The sequence below is a fragment of the Chionomys nivalis genome, chromosome 25 (assembly GCF_950005125.1).
Source record: "Chionomys nivalis chromosome 25, mChiNiv1.1, whole genome shotgun sequence".
Lineage (NCBI taxonomy): Eukaryota > Metazoa > Chordata > Mammalia > Rodentia > Cricetidae > Chionomys > Chionomys nivalis.
This window is the reverse complement of record NC_080110.1, coordinates 25328016-25353202: the sequence shown is the minus strand read 5'-3', so window position 1 is coordinate 25353202 and position 25187 is coordinate 25328016. Positions and strand designations below refer to the sequence as shown.

At 41.9% G+C, this 25187-nt stretch overlaps 1 protein-coding gene across 2 annotated transcripts in view; it reads left to right on the top strand.

Moving 5' to 3' along the window:
* The first annotated feature begins 13531 nt into the window (after positions 1-13531).
* Tbc1d15 (TBC1 domain family member 15) overlaps positions 13532-25187 on the top strand; it is a 58042-nt gene continuing 46386 nt past the window's right edge. The window contains exon 1 of one of the 2 annotated variants that reach the window (XM_057757777.1): positions 13532-13598. In XM_057757777.1, the coding sequence (XP_057613760.1) occupies positions 13569-13598 (30 nt within the window). In that variant the 5' untranslated portion in view covers positions 13532-13568. Of the gene's footprint in view, positions 13599-13954; positions 14046-25187 lie in introns of those variants that run through there. The other variant, XM_057757776.1, reaches the window with a different exon arrangement.

Genomic DNA, 25187 nt, shown 5'->3' with positions numbered 1-25187 from the left:
ACTCACTATGTAGACCAGGCTAGCTTTGAGCTCACAGAGTTCTTCCTGCCTCTGCCTCCCAAGACATTAAGGTGTGTGCCATTATGCCTAGCCTCCCTGCTAAGTTTTTTATGCCCACAGACTAGTTCATCTCTCAATTCACATCAGAGAAGCTTCTTTTTGTAGTAGACAATGGATACAAAGATCCACGACTGGTCAAAGGTGGTAAGTAACAAACTGGAGTACTCAGCCAGCTCATCTATAACTTGATGCTACTTTATAGGCTATTTAAGGCAAATCATAATACACATAAAGTCAAATGAACTGTTAAAACATTTCAATGTACAGACAGAGACATGCTCAAAAGAGCCTCAGGTTAAACAGAACCAGCAAGAAAACACACTGAGCAGAAAAATCACATTGAGTCGTAATCTGGGATACTGAACGCCAGATACTGAATGTCGTGGAAGACCTGTGCTTTAAATAAACGATTGAGACTTCTGCTACTTGTTTTGTTTCAGAACCGTATTCTCATCAGCTGGAACTCCAAATTTCTTATCTGCTCTGGGTGGGATGGTTTTAATCTTCAAATTGGTGCCTTTGGAAATGTATGTCTCCTTTAAGAATTGAAAGTTGAGTGCCCCGTTGGTGGCGCTTGTTTTTAATCCCAGCACTCTGGAGGCAGATGCAGGCAGATCTCTTGAGTTCAATCCAGCCTGGTCTATAGAGAGTTCCAGGTCAGCCAGGGCGGTTACACGGAGAAACTCTGTCTCTTGTGGGAGGAGGAAGGAAGGGGTGGAGGGAGAAGTTGAAAGTGGCACAGTCACTATGAAGTTCACGGACTAAAGGGAGGGGCTGAATGGATTGCTGGTGTTGTAAGAAGGAAAAGACGGGAGCAGTGGAGCTTGAGGGTTGCTTTAAGTCGCCCTGGAGGATGGTGCCTCACAGCCTGGGGACTGGTGGGGGCAGAATCGACACATTGTTAGCCACTTTCCTAGACAGTTTGAACAGTTGCTTTTGGTCTTACTCCCTTGAATTTTCATCTACCTTTTACTGTCGCTTGAAAACAGTGTAGATAGTAGAACTCTGATGAAGTCTGAAAATGACTTGGAGGATAAGTTTATCAAAGTAGAACTTAGTGTCTTTTTTTTCTTTTTACTTGTTTGCTTTAGTTTTTTTAAGATGGACGTCTTAAGTCTGGTTATATGTATAGAAGCCATCGTTCGTGGGCCCTGAGAGACACCAGTCTTGTATTGCTTGGCAGCTCCTTCAGAGAAAGTCACTGATGGTTTAGCAGACAATGAAGGATTATGTTCCTCATTCCAAGGTGGAAAAGGCAATGTTTCATGGATGGAGCGGGTATCATATCTTTGGGTGGGGACGCTGCATCAGGTGAGACAAACCCTTGAGATGTTCTCAGCCATCCCCACCCCCAGTTACAGGATTCCATTCTATACCAAATAATGCCCTTCCTTTAACTGCCAACACCCTCCGAGGCAGAGACTTAAATTATTGGTGCCTGCCAATTATAAGGTTGGTACAGCCATCCTTATAATTAGGGCTTCTGTAGTTGAATGTTTTTCTCTGACCTGCTGGTCCCCCTGGACTGGTTTCTTTCCTGCTTGCAGGTCCCTGCAACCACTTATGAAATAACACTAATATCAATTAAAATTTGTCCAATGGTTCAGGCATATTACTGACTAGCTCTCACAGTTAAATTAACCAATTTATACCAATCTGTGCATTGCCACGAGGCTGTGGCTTACTGGTGATGTCCCAGCATGTTATTTCTTCATTGGCTACATGGTGTCTCCCTGACTCAGCCTTCCTTCTCTCTGTATCTTTGTTTGAGTTTCCCACCTAGCTATATTTTTCCTGGTCATTGGCTGAAACAGCTTAATTCATCAACCAATAAAAGCAATGTCCATACACAACATACAGAAGGACATCCCATGTCAGGCTTCGGTTTCATTTTCTACAACTTCAGCTCTGTGGCTGCAAGAGAGAAAATTCTAGAGTCATTTAGATTTTCTGTGCTGATATTGGTGCCCCACTTCCAGAAGTACTGGTCAGGACTAGAAACAAAACCTGTATATAGTTTTTTTTGTTTGTTTGTTTTTGTTTTTCGGGGCAGGGTTTCTCTGTACCTTTGGAGCCTGTCCTGGAACTCACTTGGTAGACCAGGCTGGCCTCGAACTCACAGAGATCCGCCTGCCTCTGCCTCCCGAGTGCTGGGATTAAAGGCGTGCGCCACCACCGCCTGGCCTGTATATATTTTTCAGATGGTCCTAATTCTCAGCCAGGGTTGCAGAAAACTGGAATAAGTAATCCTTTTTTAATATTTATTCACTTATTATCTATACAATATTCTGTCTGCATGTATGCCTGCAAGCCAGAAGAGGGCACCAGACCTCATTACAGATGATTGTGAGCCATCATGTGATTGCCGGGAATTGAACTCAGGACCTTTGGAAGAGCAGGCAATGCTCTTAACCACTGAGCCATCTCTCCAGCCCCCATAAGTGATCCTTAAGAAATTGGATAGACTACATTATAAAACAAAAGCAAGCCCGGTGATGGTGGCGCACGCCTTTAATCTCAGCACTCGGGAGGCAGAGGCAGGTGGATCTCTTTGAGTTCGAGACCAGCCTGGTCTACAGAGCTAGTTCCAGGACAGGCTCCAAAGCCACAGAGAAACCCTGTCTCGAAAAACCAAAAAAAAAAAAAAAAAAAAAAAAAGCAGATCTAGTGGGAGAAGTGAGTATCCCAAATGATTGTCTAAGGCTCTCTTTAGTCATATTGGGCCTTTGACAGCTACTGTTACCTTTTTTTTTTTGTAGCCATAACCAGTAATTGGATCAAGACACTCGGGGAGACATGAGAAGAAGACCTACATACTTAAAATGGTTAGTTTATGGGACTTGATTAACAAGTAAAAAAAAAAAAATCAAGAAGCGTCCTTCTTCCTTGAAGCTTTCTAAAAGGTTAATTATCAACCGGTTCTCTCAACCTTTAAATTGCTTTCCGAGAGTGGATTAGAAAGAGGGCATGAGTTCCATTAGGAGACTGCAGTGGCCCCGTAGATTAATTCTTATTAAATGGCACCCCACTGTTCATTTTTAACCATCAAAAGGCTAACTTCATCCTTGTTCTGAGCTTGCATATTGGGCAATTTTGGATAATTGCACGTAGAATGATAACCTTTGTAAGTGCCACAAACCAATGCAGAGAAAAAACTCATCCTTGAAATGCAGTTTTAAATCCATAAAGTAAAGTTTGGTGCCTTAAAAGAGAGTATGTGAGTTTTATGGTATCATATTTTTCCCCAAAGGACATCTCCAGTGTTCTCTGATTCCATAACGATTCAGAATTAATACATATTACTCGTACTACCTGAGGCCCAGGAACAAATGTAGCTCTATTTTGCCTGCTAAAAGATAAGTATGGTTAATCAAAGATTATGTAATTTTGGCCATAGGCACTTCATTTGCTTTCAATATTCTCTTTATGAAGAGTGCATTTCAGTTACAAAAACTCATGTGAAGAAGGATGTATTTGAAGCTTGTTCCTCGTAAAGAGTAGCACTATTTTCATGGACTACATGGAAACTGTTCCCTTCGAATTAGCAGGGTGGTGTAAATAAATTGATGAAATAACGTGCTACAAGAATTGCTTTTGAAATTCCCGAACAAAAGCATTAAATGAAAGTTGATTTTACCAGAAATGGATGTTGCAGTTCTTCCCCAAGCGCCTGCACTCTGTCATGATTTGTGTTCTTCGATGTGCTTTCCTCTCATGCTTCACTAAATACGAGTGCAAAGACGGTTTGAACGTGTTCGTGGCTGGCAATTTAGCATTAATTGTAACACTCTGTAATCCAAATTACAATCTGTCATTTCCAGTCAAATTGGGAAGCGTTGCAATCGTGTTTCGGAGTTTTACTGCTATTGATCACAGCTCCCTCATTTGTGTTTTAATACACCGTGACGAATCTGAGAGTGGAAAGACAATCTTGTAACAAGCCAAGAAACAAGTATTGTTCTTGTCTATAATAGCAGCAGAAAATTATTCCCTAACAGATGAAAAGGAGAGATGTAAAATGGTAAATGAAGGTTCATTTAAGGGCATAAAAGTCACAAAAAAGACTTCAGTTTTCTAGAATGAATAAACTAAGTGAACCAGGATTTTTTTCTGTTTGTTTGTTTTTATATTTTAGAGAACAATTACAATATTTTTTATATTTATTTATTGGCATGGGGTGAGGAATGTATGATAAAATGTGTAGGTCTGAGGTCAACTTAATTGACTCTCTTCTTTGACCATTTGGGTTTCAGGGATAGAACTTCTGCAGTGAGTTTTGTTTGCCAGCATCTTTAGCCGTTGAGCTATCTTGCCTGTCTGAGAACATTCTTTTGCAGGGGGGCTTTTGAGACAGAGTTTCTCTGTGTAATCCTGACTGTTATGGAACTCACTCTGTAGACCAGGCTACCCTTGAACTCACGGAGATCCATCTGCCTCTGTCTCCTGAGTACTGGGATTAAAGGTGTGCACCACCACCACTACCACTTAGCCTAACAACAATTTTGTAAAGATATGTTTTTATTGTATGTGTATGAGTGTTTTACCTATATGTATGTCTATGTGCCATGTGTATGTAGTGTCTGTAAAGGCCAGAAGAGGATTTCAGATCCCCTGGAACTGGAGTTACAGATGGTTATCAGCCGCCACTTGGGGGCTGGGACTTGAACCCTGGTCCTATGAAGAGTAATCAGTACTTTTAACCTCTGAGTAATCTCTCTAGGCCCTAAAAATGCTTTAAAAGAAAACATTACAAAATGCTTTATAGATTAATATTATTTTTAAAGATTTTTGGGGGGCTGGAGAGATGGCTCAGAGGTTAAGAGCACTGTCTGCTCTTACAGAGGTCCTGAGTTCAATTCCCAGCAACCATATGGTGGCTCATAACTATCTATAGTGGGATCTGATGCCCTCTTCTGGCCTACAGGCATACATGCAGGCAAAACACTGTATACATAATAAATAAATAAAATCTTAAAGAAAAGGTTAAAAAAAAAGAAAGAGAAAATGAAGGGGTTTTTTTGGTTGTTATTTGAGACAGGGTTTCTCCGTAGCTTTAGAGCTTGTCCTGGAACTAGCTCTTGAAGAGCAGGCTGGCCTCTAACTCAGAGATCCATCTGCCTCTGCCTCTTGAGTGCTGGGATTAAAGGCATGCACCACCACTGCCCAGCTTTTAAAAAATTTTTAATTCTGTCTAGGTCTATGTCTGCACATGACTATATGTTCATAAATGCAGGTGCCCATGGAGACCAAAGGTATCCAAGTTCTTGGAGCTGGAGTTTTAGACAACTATAAGGCACCTAACATGGGTGCTGGGAACTAAACTTTGGTCTTCCAGAAGAGCAAAAAGTGTTCTTAAGGGCTGGAGAGATGGCTCAGAGGTTAAGAGCACTGGCTGCTCCTCCAGAGGTCCTGAGTTCAATTCCCAGCAACCACATGGTGGCTTACAACCATCTGTACTGAGGTCTGGCTCCCTCCTCTGGTGTGCGGGCATACATTGAGGCAGAATGTTGTATACATAATAAATAAATAAAATTAAAAAAAAAAAAGTGTTCTTAACCATTGAGCGACCTCTCCAGTCCCAATTAATATTATTTTTAAAATCGACCCAGACTCTGGCAAACTGCTCTAGTTTATTCATTTGAGCTGCAGCTTATTAATCCAGTTCTCTCTTTAGTGATCATTCAGTTACTTGTATGTTATTGTTATTACAAATAATGTTGTAGGGTTGTGATGGTAGACATGCTTGGAAATACAGAGAACTGACTAACAGGGTTCAGAAAGAAATGTAGAGAATGATCATTCCAGTGTCATATTAGTCAAATGACTGAACTTCCTTTTGGGAAATGAGCAGGGTCAATACCCTCATATTCCAAACACAAAAGCTTCCTGAAGCTCTGGGTTCAATATCTAGCAGTGTGGTGGTTTGAATAGGAATGACCACCATAGACTCATGTGTTTGAATGCTTGGCCCATAGGGAGTGGCATGATTAGGAGGTGGAGCCTTGTTGTAGTAGGGGTGGTCTAGAGAAGCCAGTGCATGAAGCTGTTAAGTTGAAACCTGAATTGCCTTGGAGAACCCAAGATGTTAGAGATGCCAGAGATGTGGAATACCTACTGCTGAGGAGAGCTGCTAACAGGGAGTGGAACCAGCCCAAGAGAAAGAATTGTGTTGAGTCAACAAAGCTGATATGAGTTGGAGATCTGAAGAGCATTTTGACATCAGACATGGAGATGCAGAGTATGGAGTTTGCCCTGATGGTTTTGTCTTGCTTTGGTCCAGTATTTCCTCACTGTGCTTCCTTCCCTATGTTTTAAAATGGTAATGTATATCCTGTGCTATTATATGTTGGAAGTATGTGACCTGCTTTTTGATTTTGATTTTACAAGTTAAGAGATTGCATTAATCTCAGAAGAGACTTCGAACTTTTAAACATTGTTGATACTGTGATAGACTATGTGAACTTTTAAAGTTGTACTAAAAACATTTTGTATTATGATATTGGTATTATGGGGGCCAGGTAGTGGAATGTGGTAGTTTGAATGTAACTGGCCCCCTTTATCTCATAGGTTAGTGGCACTATTAAGAGGTGAGGCTTTGTTGGAGTAACGGGGGCCTTGTTTGAGGAACTGTCACTATGGGGGTGTGCTTTAGGGTCTCTCTTGCTCAAGCCTCCCTCACCTCAGGGTGACATGGAGTCTACCTGTCTACCTTCTGTTGCCTGCAAGATGTAGCACTCTCGGCTCTATCCAGCACTATGTTTGCCTGGTTGCTGTCTGCTTCCCACCGTGATGGTAGTGAACTGAACCTCTGAACTGTAAGACACCTCCTCAATTAAATGTTTTCCTTTATAAGAATTGTCGTGGTCACAGTGTCTCTTCACAACAATAGAAACCCTCAGACGGCAATCGTAAGCTCTCCCAAACATACATTAATATTTATCCGAGTGCTTGTCCCTAAACTTCCTTATCTCTCTCTTTTTTTTTTTTTTTTTTTTTTGGTTTTTCGAGACAGGGTTTCTCTGTGGCTTTGGAGCCTGTCCTGGAACTAGCTCTGTAGACCAGGCTGGTCTCGATCTCACAGAGATCTGCCTGCCTCTGCCTCCCAAGTGCTGGGATTAAAGGTGTGCGCCACCACCGCCCGGCAACTTCCTTATCTCTTAATCCTACAGTACAAAACCATATTTTTATTTTACTGAGGATATCTTTTCAAGGTGTATTAGTTAATTATTTTTAAGTTTTGCGTATGTGTTTCCTGCATGTATGTCCATACACCACCTGCATATCTGGTTTCTTTACAGTCCAGAAGAGGGGGTCAGATCCCCTATCCCCTGGAACTGGATTTGTGGATGGTTGTGAGTCATCGCGTGGATGCTGGTAATCAAACGTGGGTCCTATGGGAGAGTAGCCAATGTTCTTAATCACTATGCCATCGCTTCATCCCTGGTTTTACTATAGATCTCATAAATCTATCAAAACTGTCAGGCTCATCTCCCCCATTTTCACAAAATAGCTGATATATTCAGCAAAGCCAAGTTAATTGTCTAGTACAGCAGGAAGGTAACCTTGAAAGAATAATGGTTTGATTTTGGGGATGGAGAGGCTACAGGCAGATATTTCTAACTTGATTAGATTATCAGAGTCCTGAATAGGATTGAGCAAAATGCAAGCTACAACAGCTTATTATTGGTGGATACAGCATAGTAAGAATTTTGAAGTTAGTCTTAAAAAGCAAATGCTAGCTTGGTAAATGAGAGGTCTGCCTATTTAAGCAACCCATTGTCCCAAGGTATGGCTTTCTGAGAAGTCTGTTGTTCCATTCTAGTCCTTAATCCTATTAAACTGTAGGTCACAGACAATTGCTTCCAGTCCAAACTCTCAGAAATCACAAATACAGATTCTTCTCTCCCTGAGGCAGGTAGAACTTCAAATCATCCTTGGACAGAAGAAATGCTTACAGTTTTTTACAGTTTTTTTTTTCTTTTTTTTTTTTTTATAAACCCCCACGAAGGAGGGATGCTTACAGTTTTGTGTGTGTGTGCATAAAGAGGTCTTTTCTTCACAAATGGAGAATAAAATTTCAAAGTGAAAAGCAGAAGACAGGTTAAATTAATATCTACTATTATAATGAGGTATAATAATACATGACTTTAATAATCACTACCTTAATTGTTTATCTCTGGGTGGTTTTATTTTCTTTGTATCCATTTCTACATTTTTCTTTTTTTTTAATTTATTTATTTATTTATTATGTATACAATATTCTGTCTGTGTGCATGTCTGCAGGTCAGAAGAGGGCATCAGACCTCCTTACATATGGTTGTGAGCCACCATGTGGTTGCTGGGAATTGAACTCAGGACCTTTGGAAGAGCAAGCAGTGCTCTTAACCGCTGAGCCATCTCTCCAGCCCCATTTCTACATTTTTCTAATTTTCTATGATCAATGTGTATTACTTTAGGAATAGAAACAAATTACCCACAGAGAAATTCTATTTCTCTCCATACTTAATTTACTTCTAACGTTTTACAAAGATTGGCTTATTTTCCTATTGTAATTACATTTTCTGAGTGGTTACATATTTTAATTCTGAAGACATTTAGATAATGGAGTGCAGAAGGAATTAACTTTCAGAACCGATGGCAACACATCTGCCTTCCTTGTCACCCTTATTACTCTCACTACCAAACACAGCATATAACATATATTAACTGATTATTAAAATAGGTTGATTTAACATACAAGTCAGTAAATAAAAAGAAACAAATCCCACTACAACTTTACTACTGGACTGCTCTAGAGTCAGTAGGAAAGGAATGAGACCAAGTCATGGAAAGATGAGACTTCATTTAAATAAGATTAGGTCAAAATCTTTTTTTAACAGCTTATTTTAATTGTTTCTTGATCGGGTCATTAATTCATTATAGCCAAGGCAGACTATTGTTAGTGTCTTCTACGAGAGAGCAGCGTATTCTCAGATGGAGTGAAAAAATCAAACCATAGTAACTAAAAAGAGTGTTGTGCTTTGTGTGATGTTTAAATTTGGGACAAATCTTTTAAAAAATGGTGTCTGTATTTGATCAGTTGAAAGTAGGATATCTAATGAGGCTTTAAAACACACACACACACACATACACACACACATGAACTTTTTAAATTGAATTCTATGATCAGATGATGAAAACAAGTAGCCTTCTAATGCTTCCCCTTCCTTTGTCCTGTCTGTGATATTTGGCTCACATGGGAACAATTGCTAAGTTGCTAACTTCCATGTTCCACTCCAAGTTTCTTACAGGTGTCTTTGATTTCCAAAACTGTTAGCACTGTGCTAATGCAGTAGATGCTAACAGATACAAGATTGATGAATAATTGTGTGTATATGTGTGTGCCTCTATGCATTTATACAGACTGTTCTGTTTATTTGTTGACAGTTTCATATATGTATACAGTGTATCTTGTTCATATTCATTCCTACCCCCCCCCACACTCCTCATCGACATTCTCTAGATTTCTTTCCCCAACCTTCATGTCCTTTTTCTTGTTTCTAACTCTCTGAGTTCAATTAGTGCTGCCTGCATGAGCATGAGTGGGGGGCACACATTGGAGCCCAGTATTCTACCAGTGGCCACACCCTTGAAGAGAGAAGGCTCCCTAGATGGCCAACAGCTTCTAAGCTAGGGGCGGGGACTCATGACCTCCTGTTCAGCTGGAATATTGACTGGCTTGACTTGGTGGAAGTCTTTTTTTTTTTTTGTTTTTTGGTTTTTCGAGACAGTGTTTCTCTGTGGTTTTGGAGCCTGTCCTGGAACTAGCTCTTGTAGACCAGGCTGGTCTCGAACTCACAGAGATCCGCCTGCCTCTGCCTCCCGAGTGCTGGGATTAAAGGCGTGCGCCACCACCACCCGGCATGGATGTCTCTTTTAAGGCTGAGGGCAGGGAAAGAAGTCTGGAGCAGGACTTGTTGTCACAAATCCTCTTTGATGTTAACTCATTACCCAGGTAAGGGATCAGGGCCCTGAGATAACAGCTAGCTAGGGACTCATAGAAGAGATCTCAGCAGAGTGACGGTGGCATCTGCGAGAATACATTCCTGTAGATATTGCAGCCTGAGCAGAGGCTCTATTCTGACATTGCATTCTTACAGTGGAGGAACTGGATTCTGGAGGGCTTCTCTTGATATTTATTTGCACACATGCTGTGGACATGCATTTGGGCTCATGTGCACACACTAACTGAATTTTATTTCTTTTTAAAAGCTTGCTAGAGCCGGGCGATGGTGGCGCACGCCTTTAATCCCAGCACTTGGGAGGCAGAGGCAGGCGGATCTCTGTGAGTTCGAGACCAGCCTGGTCTACAGAGCTAGTTCCAGGACAGGCTCCAAAACCACAGAGAAACCCTGTCTCGAAAAACCAAAAAAAAAAAAAAAAGCTTGCTAGAATTCTAAACATGAAGGATGGCTTGTTGCTCTTTACTGTGAGAGGATTTAGTTGGGTCATTTCAATGGGTACCAAACCTAATAGCACTTATGGGTCTGGTTCCTCGATCAGTTTCTCAGAGAGGAATTCTGTAAATTCTGGTTTGTCAACAAAACCCATGTTCTCCCCATGGTCCTACATCGACTAAACCCTAAGGCAAATGTGTATGTGATGTAGTTTGTTGGTAAGGGAGGGTTCAGGAAATGAAGTGCTCAAGGGAAAGGCTGGTGGAGGCTTGAGAGAAGAAACATGGGACAAGTTCTGAGGTCCGTGCTCCAGCCAGGAACTAAGGTCAGAGAGAATGGAATGGTAAAGAAATGTCCAGGTCTAGCCAGGTTAGTAATCACTTTGGCACGGCTGACTAAGATATGTATCTGGAATTACATTTCTACTCGGCCATAAAGTAGCTTGTGACTTTTCCCAGTCATTAACCTCTGAGAGATTTAGTCTCTTCAACTGACAAACACCAGGAGGCTATCGCTAAAATCCCTCCTAGGCCTAAAGTTTCTTTTTTTTTCTTTTTTAAAATTATTTATTTATTATGTATACAATATTCTGTCTGTGTGTATGCCTGAAGGCCAGAAGAGGGCACCAGACCTCATTACAGATGGTTGTGAGCCACCATGTGGTTGCTGGCAATTGAACTCAGGACCTTTGGAAGAGCAGGTAATGCTCTTAACCTCTGAGCCATCTCTCCAGCCCCCCTAAAGTTTCTTTAAAGTGCTTCACATTCAGATTCTTTTGTATCATATGTTGACTATTTAGAAAATGAGTATGTACCTCACAGGAACAAGCTCATGAGTTTTAAAACTATTCATTTTGGGGGAAAATAATTAAAATTTATATTGTATGCTATTTTTAGAGAAGGCTCATTGCTGTGAGTATGCTCATTATAGTTCCTTCTCTAATCCAGTAAACAACTAGGACCTAAAAGAAATCACATTGGAATGCTACCCTTATTTCTTCCCTTTACAAACAGAGGTATCACTGAAGAAGGAAATCAGGTTCTCTTTACCCTGTGTTAATACACAATTGTGCTATTCCAATATGAGGGACCAATTTTAGTTACATAAACACTTAGGGTCTAGTTAAGTGTCAGTATAGTCACTGTGGAAATAAACAGCATAGTTGCTGCCTTCCAGTAGGGCACGGCCTAGTAGGAAGGCAGTATTTTATCATGTGATGCATGGGAACTGGGAAGCTGATCTGGAATTGAGGTCTCTTTTGGGTTGCCTATCAACTCCTGCTTTGAAGTAGTCCCTGGATTCTTCTTGGGGAATTATCCAATCTTTCATTCTATATATACGTAAAAATTCTTTTTCTTTCTTTCAGCCTGGAACTCACTATGTACATCAGGCTGGTCTTGAACTCACAGAGATCCACCTATCTTTATTTTCCTACTTTTGGGGTTAAAGGTATGCACCACCATGCCTGTTTCATCACATTTTGATTTGAGCTGGCCACATGATTTCCTGCTTTGTCAATTAGTACCATATACTGGGGCTTATAGCCATTGGCTCAAGGACAGAAGTCATGAGTCAAGCGGATCCAATCTGTTACAGTCAGAAGCAATTTTACAGTGTCTTGCTACATCACCCAGGCTGGCCTTTAACTCAGTAGGTAACAAAGAATGACTTTGAACTCATACCAACCCCCTCACCTCAGCATCCCAGACTGTCACCATGTCTACTACTCAGAATGAATTTTATAACAAAGTGTAGTGCATTTAGAGTTCATCAGATTTAGGTTACAATTAAACGACTGGTTCTGAACGGGGAGAACTGAGAGAAGCTAATACAGTAAGACAGGAATAGTTCAAGAAGGCTCTTGTTTGGACTTTCTGAGTCTTTAGGGTTCAGAATCCCTAACAGGGCTAAGCAGGCATTCTCACTGAAAATCCTGGCACCTCCCTCACCCACTAGATTCCTGATATTCGAAGAACCTGCCAATCATGCTTCCTGCTGTTCCATTTGGTTGCCACTTACCTCAAGTAGCCTCAAAAGCCTTTAACTCAGTGCTTCTGAACCTTCCCTTTACTACAGTTACTCGTGTTGTGGTGACCCCCCAACCATAAAATTATTTTCACTGCTACTTCGTAACTGTAATTTTGCTACTGTTTCGAATATTGTAAACATGGGATATTTTGTCTTAGGTGACCCATGTAAAAGGGTTGTTCGACCACCCAACCCCACAGGTTGAGAATCCCTGTTCTAATCGTTCTTGAAGTGTTAACACAGAATTAGTCTCAGAGCTCTGCAAGCGTAGAATCGGACCTTCCGCATTACTGAGAAGAAATTAATTTTGGACTTGATATTTTACCAATCTTTTCCATACACTGTTTTGGGGAGATCCCTACAACCACCATATGCACAATTCCTCCTTAACATGTTGATGCTCGGGTGAATTTAGGAATTGAAATTGTAACCGCTAAACTATGTATGTGCCTCGGACTCTGGAGCGATAAAGAGCAATGGAGGGCGTGGTAGTAACCACAGTTCCTGTAAAAAATTGTATGCTTAAGGTCATGCGTGACTTGGCAGCAACAATACTCATGTTTGGAAACCGCTAAAATCAAGGGGAAAGTGTGCCTCAGCTGGAGGGGCGGAGTTCAACGCAATCTCAATTTTACCGTGACTTGTTTAAGGCAAGAAAGCCGGGGCAGCGTGTCCTGGGTCTGAACAAGACGTTCCTTCCATCACACCAAAAAGATGCTGCGTTCCTCAGGTTCCACGGGCCACGCCCAAACTTCAACATCAGTCAGTTTCTATTTACCAACCTTTCAGCTTAAAAAAAAGAAAAAAAAAATGAAAGGGGCAAAGACTTGCGCAGTGCAACACCACCAGCCACCCTCTCAGCATCCTCACCACGCATGCGCCCGGAGGCCTCTCCCGCCCCGCCCTCGCCCGCCACCAATCGCAGTTCCCGCCAGTCCCCGCCCCTTCCCGCCCGGATGTCCTTTTAGATCGGGCGGATGTTGTTGTGAGTCCGGGAGACACGTGAGGGTCTGCTACGTCATCAGCAGGCACGCGCGGGGAAACATGGCGGCGGCGGGCGTTGTGAGCGGGAAGGTGAGTAACGGCCCCGCTTGGCTCGGCGGCTCCTGGCCCAGTGGCCTGCGGCTGCTGGGCGGCCGCCGAGGGGGAAAGCGGGCCGCGTCGGCGTCAGGGCCGGCGGGTGTGTGACTGCGACAGGGCTGGGCGTGGTGTCAGCTGTTCCGCCCGGGTGCTGGGCGAGCCCCGCGTTAGACAGTTCCTGCTCCCAGGCCGCGCAGGCCTCGGAGCCGCTGTCCCGCTCTGCCCCGGAGCGCAGCACCGAGGCTTTTCTTCCGATCACCCCCTCGGGGGACAGATGAATCCGTGTGTCCCCTCGGTGACTCCAGTTCTTCCGACGCCAGCCTTTTGTAAAAGCGTCAGGCGCCACCGTGGCTTGGCTGGCCGGGAGCTCTGCAGCTGTGTTCTTAGAGCTCGGGGTCCTGCTCGCCCATGACCCAGCTGGTTGATGGCGTGAGCGGCGAGGTGCGTTTCCGCGGAGGGGATACTGACGGTTGACACCGTCCCAGGCTTGGCTTGGAAAGCATTTGTTAAAACATTGATCTCCTAGACGTCTTCGGGGCGTTGCTGTGGGGGCGTCTGTCGTGGTGTTTTGCGGAGGCTTGGCAGTGACACCCTCCTGGTGGGGTTGGGAGCTAGCATTAGGCGCGGAGGAGATTTTTATTTTCAATATATATTGCCCGTTTACATTCAGAGAGAGAGAGAGAGCGAGCTCTTCCGTATCTAGAGTGATCTGCTTCATGACACGCACCTGGCAGCGTTTCCCGGTGCAGTGTTATTTCGCAAACGTCCCTAACTGACTGGTAATGACTCAGAGAACACTAAGGACTGTTCACTTGTCGCAGACAGCTTCCTCTGTTGCTTCACTTTCAGCGGTCCTTGTTGAAGCTCACCGCGGTTTTGAATTATTTAACCCACGTTTGGAGGACAGCAGATTAGGCCGTGGAATAACAAATGACGGCCTTACCTTCGCTGTTGATCTGAATTTGTGACCTTGGAAAACTGGATAACTAAGCCGTCTCTGTTCCTTTTATCTGCAGAATGGAAGTGTTGCCAGGGGTCTGGTAGTCGAGTGCTTAGGAGTATACGCAGCTGAACAAACAGGAATGTGTATATGTACATGTTTTTGCTCTTTCAAACAATAAATTGGACATCCTTTTAGGATTACTTATATCCTTGTTAGGTTTAGGCTTTTTGTATCTGAGGTGAATGCTAATTGTCTCAACTCATTACAAATGAGATTCTTCTGTTGGTGTTTTCATTTGGACGGATCCAATATGGCACTTTCCTTGTTTGTTTTGAGACAGGCTTTCTGTGTAGCACCTGCTGTTCCGGAAATCACTTTGTAGACCAGATTGGTTTCGAACTCACGGAGATCCACTTGCCTATGCCTCCTGAGTGCTGGGATTAGAGGTGCGTCCCACCAGGCACTTTCCAAGACATCTTTACAATTGAAATTACACCTCTCTTTTCCAGTTTTCATTGATTCTGAAAGAACCCTTGATAAGCAGTTGGAAACATATGGTGCTCGCCACCAGCTGCAGCCGTGTTACCATTCATCGACTTCTTAAAATTTAAGAATGGCTGCTATTTTGTGGTTTTGCTTTATGACCTCTTTGAATGTCCATTCCCATCACTCCACTGGGACTGCCCTCCCACACCGCAGCACGCTCTTCCCTCATATGCAAAATGTATGGAGCCTTCCCTTAGTAAGTTCTGTTGTGTCTTAATCATTCTGGTGTCTTCATTCTTCTAGTTGCATATAAAGCAGACTTCAAGGCATTCTGCACTGGATTTTTATTTTTGTGGAGTAAGGGTGCAAAATTGTCTTTTACTTTATCAAAACAGGTGAGACTCCTTTACTTTGTTAACGAATCCAAACGGATTACCTTGCCATAAAAAGACACATGCCTTCTGTTTTCTCTTAGCCATCTTTTTGTTCCGGCAGAGAGGATATGGTAGAAGTGAGTAGGTCAGTTATGAATCTCTTTCCTATCTCTTCCAGAGTTCAGCCTTGACTTTAGTTCAGAATTACAGTTGTGGATGTAAATAGTCATAAAAGATGTGATAAAGGACGAGCCCTGTATCAAAGAGCAAATGCTAGGCTGCCAGCTCTAAATGCATGTCTCAGTGGTGACATCTAGCATGTAGAGTAACTGTATAACCCTGTTTTCCTTTGCTTTGAGGTCCTGGAAATGATGAAGGAATTAACTGTTTTTATTCAGAGTAGGAGTGAAAGGTAACGGTTAAAAGCTTAGAGTGGAGCCAAATTTGTTTCAGAAACTAACCACTTACTACTTCAGCCAAATTAATCTCCCTTGTCTGTAAAACAGTACCTACTTTATGTTAGGGTTTTGGGGATTAATGACTTAAGTATATTGGAATGTGGCCTGACTTGTAGTAGATCCTGAGCAAGTGTTAACTCTGTCTCAGTTTCCATGAAATTGGTTGGTTGGATAGGGCAGAACTTATATTTTTGGTATGGGGTGAGCTTTATTTTCAGTTATCTCTTTTTTATCCTTTATTGTTTTAGAAATTGAAAAATACCATGTTTTAGAAGTCACAATGTTAACGCTGGGCGGTGGTGACGCACGCCTTTAATCCCAGCACTTGAGAGGCAGAGGCAGGCGGATCTTTGGAGTTTGAGGCCAGCCTGGTCTACAACAGTCCCAAGACAGGCTCCAAAGCTACAGAGAAACTCTGTCTCGAAAAACCACACACACACAAAAAGTGACAGTGTTGTCATTTTGTTTGTGAGACTCACCTTTAAGACATGAGCCATCTGTGCAGGCCAAAAGGTCATAGACATTTAATGATGACTAAAGGTGATTATGCCGTGGCTGTGGTTGAGATAGCCCCAATTGCTTAGGATCAAGCCTGGCTCAACTGCTTGTAGTTGTGTGACTTAGGAAAAATTACTTAGCTTTCCTGTAGACGTTAGCTCGATTCGGGAAATAACCAGGCTAACTAAAAGATAAAGCAATTATATATTTAGTTATTATAAAGGAAACAGGAACGAGAAGTCCAAGCTCAGCTGTGCTGCCTGGGAACCACAGAGAGAGAGAGCACCTGGGCCTATGCCCATTTTTTTCTCTGGGTCCCAGAAAGCCACACCCTAACTTGGTGCCACCACTTGAAGATAATTGGTTAACAAAGCTTCTCCATCACTTTCTTGTGCCCGTTACCCAGTTTCATAAAGTGGCATAAATATACTTCCATCTTGGAATTGTTGGTGGATTCAATGAGTTAGTATTGCAGAAAGTCCACAGTAGTTCTTGGCGTCTAGCATGTGCTCAATAAACATTAGCTGTTGCTTAAATGTTGTTAAGAAACATCTTTCAGATTTTTTACAAGATTGTAAAGTTAGATTTGGTTTTGAATAGTTATTTATTCGTGCTGACAATTTTCTGCAAAGAAATATAAGTCAGTACACAAATATGAAAATAATATCCTTATGAAATAAAGGGAAAAGTATATAATGTTGGGAACTAAATGCTGTTATTTGGTTAAGCTTTGGTGAACTACTGTTTGGCCATGTTTTCTTTCAGCCAAAGAGGAGAGAAATCTGTTCAACTGCAAGAATTTGGGACCTGTGTTAGGATCAAAGGTCCCCTCACCCCACCGAACAAACTGGTTTCTGGAGAGGAGACCACATTGGTCTCCTGTGACTCTTACTGTGTAATATAAATGTGATTACATAGTGTGCCTGTATCCTTTTGGATACAGGAATTGAAAGCAGGACAAACCGCAGACATCCTGTGATGCATGCCAGTGCATAATTCAGTAAATGTGGAGTGCCAGTATTGTGCATTGAGTTCTCAAATGATTGGTCAGTTTGTGTGTGTCTTAGTTAGGTTTCTGTTGCTGTGATGAGACACCGTGGCCAAAAACAACCTAGGAGGAAAGAGCTTAGTTTATCTTACAGCTCCCAGGTCACAGTCCAGCACTAAGGAAGTCAGGGCAGGAACTGAAGCAGAGACCATAAAACATTGCTTGCTCCTCTGGCTTGCTCAGCTTGCTTTTCCTATATGTCCCAGGTCCACGTGGGTAGCACCATGCACAATGGGCTGGGCCCTTCTGCATCAGTAATTAATCAAGAAAATACCTCACAGGCTTGTTTACAGAACAGTCTTGTCAATTGAGGGTTTTCTCTTTTTGAATGACTGTTTTTATCAACTTTTAGAAAAAAACACGATGTGGATGGGTTCATTCCTGAATGTATTGCATTTTTCTTGCAATTTTTGGAGGTGGGACTGAGTTTGATCAACAGTCTTGAAATAGTTCTTAGAAGTTAGCTTATCTGCCTTGCTGTGTATTTATAGAGCCACCTTTTAAAAAGGGGACCAAATAGGGCGGGTGACATATTCCTGTGGATACTGAGATAAGAGAAACACTGTAGCAACCATTCTGCTTCTGTTTCAACAGACAGCTGAAGTAGTGGAATGAAAGAAATGAAAAGAAAGTAACTTGAAAGTTTTGGGATCTTGTATGTGTCTGTTTTCAGGGCTGATTATTTGGTGTTAAATGAGCAGTTGATGTGCTGGTCCAGGGGAAAGACTCCACCTGCTCTCAGCATTCATTAGTTGCTTGTAGTTTTGAGTAGAGTGGAGACCTGCGAGCTTCCCTCCATCCACTTTAACACGTCTGTTGTTGTCCTTGTTCAGCTCATGTTTGGGCAGTCACGTTGGAGAGACTTGATGACCGTGTACTTTCTGACCCTCCTAGGAAATACAATCTCACACAGTCTTCCTGTACCCTCTTCAAAAATGATTCCCGAGACATAGGTGTGGGAGTGTTTTGTAGATGTATCCACGGGGACTGAGTTCCACATTCTGCGTTTTGGTTAGTAGAAGAGGCTGACGGGCTTGTGCTCTCTGGAGGATTGGCAGACACCATTTGTGGAGAGGAGGGCTGATAGTGCTTGAGGAGGAATAGTCACATAGAAAAACACTAGCTTTTCAGGGAACAGGTAGACTCTCAGGATAGGGGCAAGCGGAAAGATTGTGTCAGGAGAGGTAATGTCGCCATAGAAGTGACAGGTGGAGTCCCAAGGAATTCAGACTTTTGTGATGTAATCAGATGTATCAGATGAATTGTGGAGCTGCCTATTGCACACCTTACACGGATAGTTAGAGGATGACTAGATGGAAGAGTGGACGTGAGCAAATGCCTCCAGAGAAGGTGAGGGGCCAGTGTCACAGAAAGGCTGGCAGATGATAGTGTATGGAGTCATACTGGTAGAAGGCTTTCCGGATGATGATGGGTCGGGATGGCTGACGGAGTAGTTGGCAGTACATAGAGAGCAGCTTTATGCAGAACAACAATTTAAGATGCATGTGACTATGGACGTGCACATAGCAATTAGGTGCTTAGATGTTTAGTTGTTGAGCTCAGCTCGTTGTGGTGACTTTCCCTGGGGATACTTTCTGTAACTAAAAGCTTAAATTGTTTTCTGTAAGCCAAATAGCTTTTAAATTAATTTTTTTTTTTTTTTGGTTTTTCGAGACAGGGTTTCTCTGTGGGTTTTTTTGGAGCCTGTCCTGGAACTAGCTCTTGTAGACCAGGTTGGTCTCGAACTCACAGAGATCCGCCTGCCTCTGCCTCCCAAGTGCTGGGATTAAAGGCGTGCGCCACCACCGCCCGGCTCATAAACTAAATTTTTGAAGTCCTTTTTTTAAAATTATTTTTTATGGTTTACTTAACTTTATTTTATATGCATTGATGTAAAGGTGTCAGATCCCCTGCAACTGGATCCTCAGATAGTTGTGAGTTGCCATGTGGGTGCTGGGAATTGAACCCGGGTCCTCTGGAAGAGCGGTCAGTGCTCTTAACCACTGAGCCATCTCTCCAGCCACTTGAAAGTCCTTTTGATTGTAGATTACTTTATAAAATTCATAGTTGTTAAAGTGGATGTTATGCAGTAGCTATCGAGTTTCCATATTTGGAGAGATTTAGGGCAAGAATTTTACCTTAATCTTACTAATGAGTATTTTAGTTGAATGCTTTTCATTTATCTTTAGTTTTTGAAAGTGGTTGGTGGCAATATAAATAGCTCAGTTTCACATCAGCATAGAAACTATGAAAGCCTGCCCGCTACTGTGCTGTGCATGTTCTCTTCAGCTTTGTTGGAGCATGGGTTTAAATTCAGTAATGCAAAAGTGCATCTATTTCTGTCTGCCAAGTTGAATTTATCTGTGTTGTCTCGGTTTTGCTCTTTAATTTTAACTTTTGTTGTTAGATTAAGGTCAGCAAATTTGTTATAAAACATTGCTATAGCCCCTTTTATTTGTTTATTTATTATTGTCATTGTCTTCCTCAACATATTGAAGCAGCAGCAGCAGCTCGAAAACCAGACTTGGCCTTGAATTTGTTGACTAAGGATGACCTTGAATGCTACCCTTCTCTGCTTTAGCCTCCCAAGTGCTGGAATTATAGGCACGTGATACAATGCCTGGCTTCAGAGTTATTTTAATTATTTGTTTTAGTTCCTTTGCTATTACTGTTAGTAGAAAGTCATTAGAAGTTTTATATATGCACTCATCTGCTTGGGCATCTAAACGCATACTCTAAATATGCACATGCCATAGCACGTGTATGGATGGAGGCCAGAGGACAACTCTGGGCAGTCAGCTCTCTCCATCATGGTATCTGGGGCTCCAACTCAGGTTGTTGGAGCTTTTCTTTTGTTTTTTCAAGACTGGGTTTCTCTGTGAAGCCCTGGCTGTCTTGGTACTGGATATGTAGACCAGGCTATACTTGAACTCAGTGATCTGCCCGCCTTTGCCTCCTGAATGCTAGAATTAAAGTTGTGTACCACCACTGCACAGCCAAAGCTAAGTGCTTTTATCTGCTGAGGTGTCTCACTAGCCCTACTTTAGCAAATATTTATTTTTTTAGACACATTCTCACCATTTAGTCTTTCTGGACTGGAACTCAAAAGATCTGCCTATCTCTGTATTCTGAGTCCTGGGATTAAAGAGATGTATTACTATGCCTGGTTATTATTTATTTTTTAAATACCTGTTTTAGTTTTTATGTGTATGCATATGCCTAAATGAGTTTTTATGTACCACATTCATCAGGTGTTTGAGGCCAGAGAGTATCAGCTCCCCTAAAACTGGAATTAACAGTTGCTTGTGAGTCCTTAATGTGGGTCCTGGGAGTGAAACCTGGACTCTTGAGTGCAGTAAGGGAAGAACTCCCAAGTGTCCTTTGACCTCCTCACAAGTGCCACTGCTCGCATCCCTTCCAGTAGACACACTGCTGACCATCTTGCCCTCCTGTTTTAAAAACTGTTTATTTTAGTTCACTTTTGTATATATGTGCATATGTGCAATTGTATGTGGGTGTCCATGGAGGCTGGAGGAGGGTGTTGGATCCCCTCATGCTCAGTTATGAGCTGCTCAGTGTTGGGTGTTGGGAAGTGAACTCTGATTCTCTACAGGAGCAGCAGGTGCTCTTGATCATAACTGAGACATCTTTAGCCTTATTTTAGCAAAATTTTAAGAATTAATCAGAGTCTAGAAGAACTGAGATAATCTTTTTCTGATGTGGAAAACTAATTTTTTTTTAAGTTTCTTTATACATTGTTTCTACCTTTGGAGCAGTCAGACTATTCTGAGTAGACTGTATCTTTTTAGTGTTGTTAGAAGCTCTGCCTGTGGCACAAGTCTGTAATCTCAGCTGCTCAGGAAGATGAGGCAGGAGAAGCACAGGCCACCTGGGCTGTAGACAAGAATTGAAAGCCCGATGATGTAGTAAGCTCTGACTCCGAGAGGAAGGTGAAAAGGGCTGGGGATCTGGCTTATGGGCAGCACAGAACTTTATTTTTATTTATAAGTGCTTGGTCGCCACACTATGTGGGATCATGGAATTCAATTTAGAAGTGGCAGGAAGATTTTTGAACATTGTAGCATGAATAATAAAAACCCAGAGACAGAAATTGGGGTTAAACCTGAAAGCCAGAAAAGCAAAGCAGCTAAGCCACTGGAGAAGTGTTAATTTCTATTAAGGCTGGGTGACTGTAAACTAAGCAGACAGTCTCTCCTCTCATTTTATATTCCCTCTAGTGCTGGGATTAAGGGCGCATGACTTCCTAGTACTGGGATTACAGGTGTAGGCCATCACCACTTAGATTTATTTCTGTGTTGATCTTGTGTAGCCCAGGGTGGCTTTGAACTCACAGAGATCCATCTGACTCTGTCTCCCAAATCCTGGGATCACCATTGCTTGACCTCTAGTATCTAGTAGCTTTAGTTTTGCCTCTGGTCTTCAGGCAAGATTTATTTTTCAAAATACAAATAGTATACCATTACAGAACATGGAATGACTAAAAACCCAGAGTCAAATATGAGGACCTGTAGGGATGGCTCAGTGGTTGATGAGTGCATATTGCTCTTCAAGGGGATCCAAGTTCAGTTCTGCACCCAAGGGCAGCTCAGAGCTGGCTGTAACCCCAGCTCCAGGTTATCACAGGCTCTTTGCTGGATTCCTCGGGCTATTTGCTTATATATAATTTAAAAAATCAAATGTGTAACTCCGATATATTCCTGCAGTGCTTGTGGATGTTGCTTTATGTGGTTCTGAACAGTGCGTGCACTTTGCACTGAACATGCAGTCATGCCAAGCTGTGCCAGTGAACTGCCAGAAGCACTTGCATGTTAGAATTGTACTGCTTTACTGTCGCTCCAGTTTCCTGCTTTTTAGAGAAACAAAATAGCTTAATGAGGTAAATGAAGACAGCATTTTCCTATTATTCTTTAGTGTATGTCAAATTAGTGTATCTCGAATTGTATTGTGTTAGATAATTGATATTTGAGTTGAGGACAAGTTTCATAAACAATTGTTGAGTGAATTTTGTCTTGGGATTACGACAGAATTTCTGACAGTATCTGAAATGTCCTAAAACATACTTCATTTGATCTATTCAAAGCATAATATAAACAAAAGGGAATTCTAGGAGTTTGGTTATAGACTTTCTGGAGTAGGAGCTGGGGTGATGGTTCAGTAGTTAAGAGCACTTGATGTTCTTTTGGTGTAGTGTGCATGTGATTTCAAGGACAGTTGCCAAATAGTTTGTGCCTTCAGTTTGTGTATAGAATGGAGATGGAGATAGTAGTATCTTTTATGACTGCTTGGGGTTGACTGTGGGAATGTGAGATCAGAATACTTAGAAAACAAAGTACTTTTTAATTAAAACTGCGATCACCTTGTTTTTTTATGTAAAATGAATGTGTACTGAAAACAAATAATTTTTTCCTGTGCTGTCTTATCAAATATGGATGCTCTTTATAATGATGGGAAATGGATACCTTGGAGATGTCCAGGTTTAAAGGGAGCCGGGTGGTGGTGGTGCATGCCTTTAATCCCAGCACTCGGGAGGCAGAAGCAGCAGGCGCATCTCTGAGTTCTAGGCCAACCTGATCTACAAGAGCTAGTTCCAGGTCAGGCTCCAAAGCTACAGAGAAACCCTGTCTCGAAAAAAACAAAACAAACCCCACTGTGTAGAATTTGCATGTAATCAGTGCATATCTTCTATTCATTATTATAATATCTCTACAATAGAATTGCAGCTATGCTATATTGTTTATGGGCTAGTAAGGAAAATGCATCTTCCTTGTTTTAAATATTTTTTAATCTTACTGAGTTTAGACTGGTTGAGTTTAGAGGATGTAGAATCCAGAGATGGGGGCTTCATAAAATTTATAGCTGATGCAAATCAGTTATTTCATTTTATTTGCCCTTTAGGTCAGACTTAACTAATTTCTAGTAGCTAAAGTTATACCCTTGAAATTAGAAAACTAAACATGACTGTCTTCTCCAGATAGTATAAATATAGTTTAGAATTTTGAGTTTTGGGGCATGTAGTTTTTCTCTCAAAAAAGCACCGCAGAGGAACTGGGTATCCTGGTGTGTACGTGTGGTCGCAGCACTTGGGAGGTGGAGGCAGCTTATCATGGAATTTCTTATTTTCTCCATCTGCAGTGATTTAAAGGCATCTGTGATCTCTTAAAGTCTGTAGCCCATCTGCACGGGCTCTTCTGGCTTTTAGAGTCTCTTGAGAAGTGAAGCATAATTCTAATAAGTCTGCCTTTAATATTCTTTCTTTGTTCTGTCCATTTAGTATTCTGATTATTATGGACTGAGGGGGCTTTGTTTTCTGATCCGGTCTATTTGGTGTTCTGTATACTTCTTGTACCTGGATAGGCATCTCTTTCTTTAAGTTAGGGAAATTTTCTTTTACGAAATGTTTTCTGTGCTTTTGACCTAGGTCTCCCCCCATTTCTATTATTTTTAGATTTGGTCTTTTCATAGTGTCTAGATTTCCTGCATGTTTTGTGCCTGAAGTTTTTGTAAATTTAACATTTTCTTTGACCTGTTCTTCTATTGTGTTTTCAGTGCCTAAGACTCTGTCTTTCATCTCTTGTATTCTGTTGGTGAGGCTTGCCTTTGTGGTTCTTGTTCAAGTTCCTAAATTTTTCATTTCCAGATTTCCCTCAGTTAGGTTTTCTTTATTAGTTCTGTTTCCACACTCAGGTCTTGAACTGTTTTATTCATTTCTTTCCACTGTTTGTTTTCATAGTTTTTTTTTTAAAGAGATTTATTTCCTCTTTAAAGACCTCTATCACATTTATAAAGTCTGTCTTAAGGTCTTTTTCTTGTGCTTCGGCCATGTTGAAATACTCAGGACCTACTATGGTAGGATTGCTGGTCTCTATTAGAGATATAGAGTCCTGGCTGCCATTGATCTTTCTTTTCTTTTCTTTTCTTTCTTTCTTTCTTTCTTTCTTTCTTTCTTTCTTTCTTTCTTTCTTTCTTTCTTTTTTTTTTTAAACTGGTGTATACGTATCTGGGGTTGGAAAGACTATAGTTCTAGGTGCTGATATCGGTCTTGTCTTTGTTGGGTGGTATTTTGTTCCTGGTTTCTGTTTCCTCGTTGGTTCTTAAGAGTGTGGTGACTGTGTTGACTTGGTAGGGAATTCTTCTGGGGTCCTGATATGTGTGACCACTGGGGGTTCCAGGTAAAATGTGTTTCTGGGTATTGGAAGCTGACACTTAGGAAGGGGATAGACTAGGGGTGATGCTGAGGGGGTCCACGGGAGGGAGGAAAGCAGGGTGTTCCACCAGGATCTGCTTAGTTCCCTGGGAATGGGGCCGAGAGGAGAGCCCACAGCAGAAGATCTGCTGCAAAGCTGAGGATGAGGCTGGAAGATTGGATTTGAAGGAATGGAGGGAAAGGTGAAGGTCTGCAGTTAGCCTACTTGCTTCCCTGCTCAGAATGGCCTGTGGGTTTTCAGGGAGTCCAGGGAGTGCCTGCTGAAGTTGGGGGCTGGTACAAAGCTGTGGGTGCCTGGGGGTGGGTTGGAGAAGATCTGTGTGATCCACTGGAGATGGGGGCAAGGGTTAAATCTGAAAGTACTTTCAAATTCCCATACTGTTCCCTGTAATTCTAAGTGTTTTATAAACCTACCAACATGATCTTTTATAAGAATATGGTACTGTAGGAATACATAGAAAGTACCTGTTCCTTATATTTCATTGCTCATTCTTTTGAATATTTTCATATGGATTTTCAGTTTGAACTCAATGTTTACCTTAAAATATTGG